The following is an 8,819-nucleotide window of genomic DNA, read 5'->3' on the forward strand; positions in this document are numbered from 1 at the left end:
AACTCTTTCAGTCTCTTTTTCTATCCATCCATCCCTCCATCCATCCATCCATCCATCCATCAACCCTTTAGTTCTGCACCATGCACCCTGGCCCTGCGCAGGACAGGTCACCTTGAGTATGGAGTTGTCCTGTCTCGTGTTCTTGGTGTCGTAGCCCTCGAGGATGCAGCAGCGCACGGTGGAGCCTGAACCAGCAAACTCCGCCATGTTGAGATCGGCAAAGCCCAGCTGCAGGAGAGAAAAGACACTACGTCAGCGTGGGACACACACACACACACACACACACACACCCCGATGAATCTTTTTAATAGAGATAAACCGAGCATCGAGCCCTTCAGCACAGGATGTCTCCCTGTGCTCGACGAGCAGGAATTCGATTAGAGCCAGAGCTTCTTCCCCTGTTCGTTTATAATCCTGCCTAAATAAAACATTAATTTGCCGCTTCCTGTTTTCCTTGAAGCTCTCTGCATGGCTGGGGAAGCTTGTTCCATTTTCGAGTGACATTAGTCAGAGTAAAGGGGCTCTAATGATGTGTCGTGAAGAAGCCCAATACGGACGAGGAACACAGCTGGGCCCACTGGCATCATTTACATACAGCACAACATGCACAACATGCAGTAGTGTCACAATCTCTTCCAGGTGACTGCTCTCGCCCGCTCGCCTCTCTCTCTCTCTCTCTCTCTCTCTCTCTCTCTCTCTCTCTTGCTCTCTCTCTCTCTCTCTCTCTCTCTCTCTCTCTCTGAGAGGGGGAGGGGTCGGGGAACCCACTCCATGAAGAGTGCGGTTACATAACCATAGCCATGTGTGGCACTGGCAAGGCCGTCCATCCGACCATGAAGATTGTGTTGAGTGAGCAAGGCCACAGCTCCTCGACCTCCTTCTGTCTCTGCTCTCTCTCCCTCTCCCTCTCGCTCGCCCGCTCTCTCTCTCTCTCTCTCTCCCTCTCTCCCTCTCTCTCCCTCTCTCTCTCGCTCGCCCGCTCTCTCTCTCTCAATCTCTCTCTCTCTGTCAGTCTAAGTGACCGACCATACACAGCACTAATGGGGTTTGGTTGTGTTAGGCAGAGCCCATCTCTCTCTCTCTCTCTCTCTCTCTCTCTCACACACACAGAGAGAGAGAGAGAGAGAGAGAGAGAGAGAGAGAGAGGGACAGACACAGACATACACAGACACAGATAAACGTGCACACACACACACACACACACACACACACACACACACACACACACAAATAACCCATTCATTTCTCACGCTCTTTTTCACACAGACACGTGCAGCACTGGAACAATATATTCCAAGCGGCTGCACATCTCTGCATGTACCCCTGCTGCCTCATGCATCCTTAACACACACACACACACACACACACACACACACACACACACACACACACACACACACACACACACACACACACACACACACACACACACACACACACACACACACACACACACACACACACACACATACACACACACACACACACACACATACACACACACACACACACACACAAACTTGCGTCCTCGCCTCCTCTCTCAAACACACCCTTGTTCTCTCCTCCTGCAACAAACACACACTGATGAAACATTTCCTACCGCATGTATTCACTTTCTACATATGATGATTAACACCGTGTCCTAATCGAACGCGATGCGAGCGAACATTAGCGATAAAATCAGTTTAATTCCATTGTTTTCAATTGGAGTGTCCAGACTGCAAGCGACGCGAGCAGCGCGACGTTTTGAGAGAACTTTTGTCGGACGCCCCGTTTCTATCTTCTTTTTGACGCTCGCATTGCTCTGCTATTTTCAATGAGAAATATGGAATCCCGTGACGCAACACAATGGCATATTTAACGGATTCAGTGTAGACAGACAAAATTGACAGTCGCTCGCTTGGATCTGGTTAGGACAAGGTGTAAGGCGTCTGTTTATAGACAAGCGTACTGTAACTCACTCAGTAGACTCTGGTCCTCCCCAAGAACTCAGCGTCTTTGAGTACAACTGGTTTACATTTAAACTCCCCTTACTGGGTTAATAGCTCACTTATTTACGGAATACGACTGTGTAAATGCACAGGACTACTGAGGTTGCACTATCTCTACCACACCAACCAGCCTGGCTAGTTAGAGCAAGCACAGGTGCATGATTAGAACCAGACAGCTTTAAGGTGTCACAAACTAGCTTATATCTACAACGAATAGAGATAAAGTTGTCAAAGTCGTTAATTGCCTTGGAAGCTATTTTATGGTCTTTCCTCATAGAATCCATTGGACGTCATGGCTGGATGGACAAACAACCGTGTAGAGAGTCGTCACAAACACAGGGTGTGTGTTTTACACACACAGGAGCATTCATGGGAAGTTCATGAGCTTTATGGCAGATTAGCGTCCGGCATCCTTTGGACCACCTGGTGGTCAGTGCACCTGATCACATTGATGACGAATGAGACCTGAGAGTGTGTCCATGGCAACTAATAGAGTAAAAGGTTCCATTTGCACTTGTATGCATATCCCCTCTGCAGTGGTCTGTCTCCAAACTAACCGGCTCTCTCTCTCGTGTGTGTGTGTGTGTGTGTGTGTGTGTGTGTGTGTGTGTGTGTGTGTGTGTGTCTCCACACTAACCGGCTCTCTCTCTCATATTTGGCCACTTCTGTTTTCCACTTCCTCCTCTGCCAGGTGGACATGTGATGCCACTAAAAGAGCAAACATTTCCCACTTCGCCATAAAACACTCACAAATCACCCATCTTATCTGAGTTAGCAAGACTTTAAGAACCACAAGGCTCGCTGTTTACTGCCCGGGTGACCCTGAAGGCTTCAGTAAAATATGTGAAGGCTGTTTACAAAAGACAAACAGTGGCGCAAGTGCGTGTGTCCTCTTCACCCCCCCCCCCACCCCCCCACCCCCCCTCTGTGGGCATGATTCTGGTCCAAAAGGTCAGCCTGGTCTCGTCTGGCCTCTGCCTCTGTTCCGTCTGCTAGCTCAGCAGAACGCGGCAGAGCGCGGAGCTCGGGCCGGACATCAGGACTCAGCAAACCGCCAGGAAACACGGAGGACACGGAAGCCTCGTCGGAAAGATAACATCCTCCAGTGAAAACTCTCTATCTCATTCTCTCATATAATCACACACACACACACACACACACACACACACACTCATCCAACGACATTTCACCCCACATTCTCTTTCTCACTCACTCTCTCTCTCACACACACACACACACACACACAGACACACACACATATATCCACCCACCCATACACAATTTCATACATATGATACAGCATATACATATGTACATATCTATTCTTGGGTGTCAAAAAGGTGAATGGCCTAAAGTCTTTTGCAATCACTAGTTAAGTAACTCTGAATTCTCCGAATGACTAAACCAAATAAATTCACTCCTTACGAGAGCGCTCCAATAAAAAAACGGCCTCACATAACTTGTTGAATTACACTAGAAGACATAAAAATATAAATTCAAATGACATAATCCCAGGGCCAGACAGCAAGGTCACTCTGGCACCACTGCCATAACTGCTACGGTCACTGAGGCCACTATGCCATCCACACCTGCACTGGCCGACTGTGCAGTATGAATCAACTTATTCAGATGCATCACTGTACAGTATGGAAGAAAAAGGTAATGTCCGCAACACTGATAATTGCTCCCGGTTTAATGAAAAAAATGCAACGTTTCGACCCTACTGGGCCTTGCCTGATGAAGACCCAGTAGGGTCGAAACGTTGCATTTTTTTCATTAAACCGGGAGCAATTATCAGTGTTGCGGACATTACCTTTTTCTTCCATATTACTCTACATTTGTCCTGCACCTGCAAGGTGGGATGTGCACACAGCTACTCTCCTTGATCTTCACTGTACAGTATAACATATCTATGAAATGAAACAAAAATAGAAAATGGCAAGCATACCATTCAGGACTGTATGTATATCTAGCATGAATATAAGCCCTGCATACTGTAAGTGTCAATCAATATCAATGTAGGGCATTCAAAAGGCTTACAAGTTAACAATGTTGACTAAATAGTGCAAAACCACACTGAGGTATATTCACAAGCACAACTGCATTAAGAACTCCATAGCTTGATAAGCACCCAGGCATTCACAAGCAGACACACACACACACACACACACACACACTGTAATTAATCTCACAGATGCTATCAGCAGCCACATGAAAATCCCTGTGAAGAGTGTTTGGAGCTGCGAGACTCAACAGTCCCACCCTCACCCACGGCTCTGCCATCTCCCCTGAGATCTTAGAACATTCCAGAACAAACAGGGGACCCCGTGTGGAGGCCCTGTTAGGGCCTGCCCCAGGCAAGCACAGACCACACACACACACACACACACACACACACCTGACAGACAGAGGACCTTAAAAAAAGCTATGAATAACCTAAAGGGCTATATTATATCACCCATTGACTCAACACTGCGCCTTATTTAGCACTAGTTTATGTTGACTAGTTTTGTCTATCAATGAATTCCATGAAAGCATGCGTCAGTGTGTGTTGGTGAATTCCCTGTGGTGGCTGCTGAAAGAGGAACAGCCCCACAGAGTCGACGAGGTCGTTCTGAAAGCCCCTGTTTCCCTCAGAGTGAGGAAGGGTCGTGTGGGGGGGGTGAGAGAGAAAGAAAAACTGATATCAAGCTGGGACTCACCAGTGTGTGTGTGTGTGTGTGTGTGTGTGTGTGTGTGCGTGTGTGTATGCTGTAAAATACCAACCTTTGAAAATGCCTTTCCTCCTTTGAGTTCCTGCAGAGTGACACAAACAGAGAGAAAAAAAGAGCAAATGACTATGTGACAGACACACTGACAAAGCCACTGCCCTTAAGTACAATCATGACCTTTCACCTCCACTGATCCATAGTCAGTGTGCTCTCACACCAAAAGCCTGCCACAGATGTCTCTGTTGCCTGACCCTGACTGCAGATCAGCAGCTAGTTACATAACAGGACAGAGAGAGCAATTCGTAATGTATGCGTTGTGTATACGGTCACTATGGAGACAGCAACAACAAAGACTGAAGGATAGTGGTCGTGTAAATTGAAAGGGAACTACCATGCATTCTAATCTATTCTATTCTAACTACCATGCATTCTAATCTATTCTATTTGAACTACCATGCATTCTAATCTATTCTATTCTAACTACCATGTATTCTAATCAGTAGTCATGAGAGTCAAACATGGCCAGGTAGGTGCTGGTTATGGAACCAGTTTGGCCCAGGTCTGAACCGGATTCATGCCAGAAATGGGGGCTATGTGGGGAAACGTTAGGCTATTTCATAGCCACGGTTCTCTGAGGGAGATGAGTGAGACACAGAGAACCTGGTTGGCTGATGAGGGTTGACAGGGAAACCCACTCAAAGCACTGAGCAGGTTCAGGAATTCCCTCAGCGTTGGGAAGTCACCAGCTCAGCTGGGGAGTAACTGGGAAAAAAACCCACGATGGCTGCAGCTGACATGGATTCCATTTTTACAGTCTAACTGACCTTACAAGGAACCAATATGTGAATGGGCATTCACAGGAGCTCAGCAATTACCCAAATTGAGTTGCAGGATTGATTGAATTGACGTCTTTAGCTTTTATGAGCCTCAGATGATTAACTGACTCACTGAAGGGTCTGCCCAGTAGCTTGAAGACATACGACTACAGTGGAGGGTCACTTGAATATTACTCCAACAGAGGGACAAGAGCAGGCTATACCAACGTGTGAGAGAGAGAGAGAGAGAGAGAGAGAGAGAGAGAGAGAGAGAGAGAGAGAAGAGAGAGAGAGAGAGAAAGACTCACCTTACGCACAGACACCCTACATATGCAGGGGTCCAGAACACCTGTGGTGGGACTTGCGCTCATCTTACACACGAAGGAGAACTTTTTTCGCCAGCGAACGCAGTTCTCCTGAACCTCTTGCCTATAAACGAGAGAAAGAGAGAGAGAAAGGAAGACAATCGTGAGTCACACTCTTGCGTAGAACTCCACCCAATTACATCTGACATCTCCAGAAACACTGCACAGTTTATTACACTAGCATCCTGTCAGCGTGCTCATTGTGTTCTAAAACACTGTTGATATACGGGAGGATGGAGTTGAGCTGGTGCGTTGCATGCTGTGTGTACTCCACAGCAGTGTGTCTGGCTCTATGGATGGACCAGGCCCCGACATGCTTAGTCAAACCTATAAAGCACAAGGCTTGGGTGGTGGCTGTGCTCCAAGCTCTCCTGTAAACCACACAGGAACAGCCCGGCAGCGAGGCTGGGAACCAGGCCTCCTGTCCCCATGGTTACCGCAAACAGCCCAGAGGGACCAGTATGAGATGCCAATCGCACCGCGGTGACAGAGTTCAATAAGCAACCCTTGTGTCTTCAGAACAATGACACGTTTTTAAAATGAACACTTCTGATGAATCCTTTATTTGAAAACAAACATGGAGGACACGGAGCATCGTGAGAATGTCTCAAAACAAAACAGTTTGGGGACGATAAGAGGCCAGACAGAGTGCTGAGTCATTGGGAGGGAGGAAATGTGCTTACTAGGGCAGATGTTTGCGAAAATGCCTTTTTTTTTCTCTTAAGCAATGTGAAAAGATCAAGTTGATTCAGCAAAGCGAGTCACGTTTTTTTTTTTCTCTCTCTCTCTCTTATTTATTTCTCATGAAGCCTGCTGTAATTGTTCTCTCTGTGGAAAGCGGAGGGTTCCCAAGATACGAGCTGGCTGACCTCATTATCTGATATTTACTTGGCAGACTGTGTTGTGAATCATCTTTTCTGCACTCCTCTCTCTCTCTCTCTCTCTCTCTCCATCCCTCCATCTTGTCTTCCTCCTCCTCCTCCTCCTCCTCCTCTGCACTCTCTCTATTCCAATCCCTTCCCTTCGTTTGCTTTTCATCAAAATGCAAAGCAACAACAAGATAAAGCACATCTACAACAACTGCCAAACAGCCGTTTGAAAACCGGATTAAGGTTAAACAGAGCCAAATGTCTATACAAGGGTGTTGAGCAAAAACCTCAAGTAACCATAACCACAGGGCAACCAGAGAAATCCCACTCAGTAACATAAGCTTTTAACAAATACCACAGAACAATTATGATAGCGTTATTCTGCTTTTAAATAATTATGTACTGATTTGAGAACAACGGAAAACCAGTAGCACCTGTGAGCTACCTGTCTCCATAGCTGTTGAGGCATGCCTCCATTTACGTCAGCTTCAAACATGCCTGACTAGGCGTGGGTTGATCAAGTATGAAGTGGGAGTTTTATAGCCATAAAAGTGAACTCATCTGTGTTGCTTCAGCCTTTGAGCCTGTTGTAAGTATTCCTGGTCCACTGTTATAGAACATACAGTAGGGCAGGTGTCACCTCTGTGTCAGGTGTCCTGACTGTGACTCAAACCGTGGTCACTGCTGACCTGTGTACTGTACAGTTTAATGAGATTCCCCTCAGTGGCAACCGGGGTGGAGACCGTGCAGACGAAGTTACTTCAGAATGGAGTTCTCCTTCATTAACCTGACCACCTGACCTGAGCTCAGTTCTATCTGCCATTGCATTGCCATTCAGATTCAGCTTCAGCTACAGTACTTTGTTACCATGGTTAACAACAGTCAAAGAACAACAACAACAAAAAAAGGCCTGTTGTAATTACTTTTTCTGTGTGTGTGTGTGTGTGTGTGTGTGTGTGTGTGTGTGTGTGTGTGTGTGTGTGTGTGTGTGTGTGTGTATTTGTATGAGTTGGTGTGGCTCCTGGCTTTGAAATAACTATGCCCACCGGGCAATGAGCAGAAACGGTGTGAATAGAGAGGCCTTTCTGAGGCAATATCCTTTAATCTGTCCCTCAAGTCTATTCCCACTCCTGTCAAGCCCGCAGCACACACACAATCAGCCGCAGTAAACAATGCCGAGAGGCAGCCGGTGGAAAATAACGCCTTTGTGCGCCAGGTTTCACTGACTTCATTATTTTAATAAGAACCCTTCAAAGCTCTCATACTTGTCACTCAAGGGCATGTACTGTACACACCATTTGGGCCACCTCAGCGGCGGGCTGCAGCAAATGGGATGGACTGACATGATCTGATGGGGAGTGTGAGGTCTGGAGAAGCGATGGACCATAGACAACTAAAGATAGATAGATAGATAGATAGATAGATAGATAGAAAGATAGATAGATAGATAGATAGATAGAGAGATAATGCAATAAATGATAAAGAATGATAGACACTCAAAGAGTGGGATAGACAACTAGAGAAGGAGAAAGTATTTCTAGAGGACATGATCTTTCCCGAAAGCTAGCTGTCACTCCAAAGAGGACTCAAAGCCCTTGTGTGGTCAGGGGCAGATAAATCAGGTCCCCTGTGAGAGGGGTGGCAGTAGCGCACACGAGCTGCCCGCTCTCGTGCCTGAGCAATAAAAGTGTCAAAAGAGGACCATAAATCCCCCTCTGTCCTCCTCACTATCGCCCCCCTCTCCCGTGACAGTAGCAGAACCAGAAAGTGGGTCAGTATGCCCTCTTCTCTCTTTTCATCCTCCACTCAACCCTCAATCCTTCACTCCTCTTCTCTCCCTCTCCCTCTTTCCCCCCTCTCTCTCTCTCTCCTTCTATCCCTCTCTCCCTCCCTCTGTTTTCATATGACAGCTTCAGCATCCCCTCCGTTGCAGCTGTGCATCAGCACAGTGAGATGAGCCTCTACACACACACAAGGGCCAAGAGCCATTAACCAAATCCTATTAGTGGCACTGCACAGTGCACACAGAGGCTGAAAGCAGGGCAAACGTGTGGGCTACTGTACACAG

At 47.0% G+C, this 8,819-nt stretch overlaps 1 protein-coding gene across 1 annotated transcript in view; it reads right to left on the reverse strand.

Annotated features, from left to right (window-relative positions):
* eeig1b (estrogen-induced osteoclastogenesis regulator 1b) overlaps window positions 1–8,819 on the reverse strand; it is a 49,473-nt gene that overhangs the window by 8,047 nt on the left and 32,607 nt on the right. Inside the window, exons 3-5 of the mRNA XM_062553530.1 lie at window positions 5,826–5,946; window positions 4,758–4,787; window positions 112–228 (exon numbers count right to left, since the gene is read on the reverse strand). Of these exons, the coding sequence (XP_062409514.1) occupies window positions 112–228; window positions 4,758–4,787; window positions 5,826–5,946 (268 nt within the window). The remainder of the gene's footprint in view (window positions 1–111; window positions 229–4,757; window positions 4,788–5,825; window positions 5,947–8,819) is intronic.

The sequence above is a fragment of the Sardina pilchardus genome, chromosome 14, assembly GCF_963854185.1.
Source record: "Sardina pilchardus chromosome 14, fSarPil1.1, whole genome shotgun sequence".
Taxonomy (NCBI): Eukaryota; Metazoa; Chordata; class Actinopteri; order Clupeiformes; family Clupeidae; genus Sardina; species Sardina pilchardus.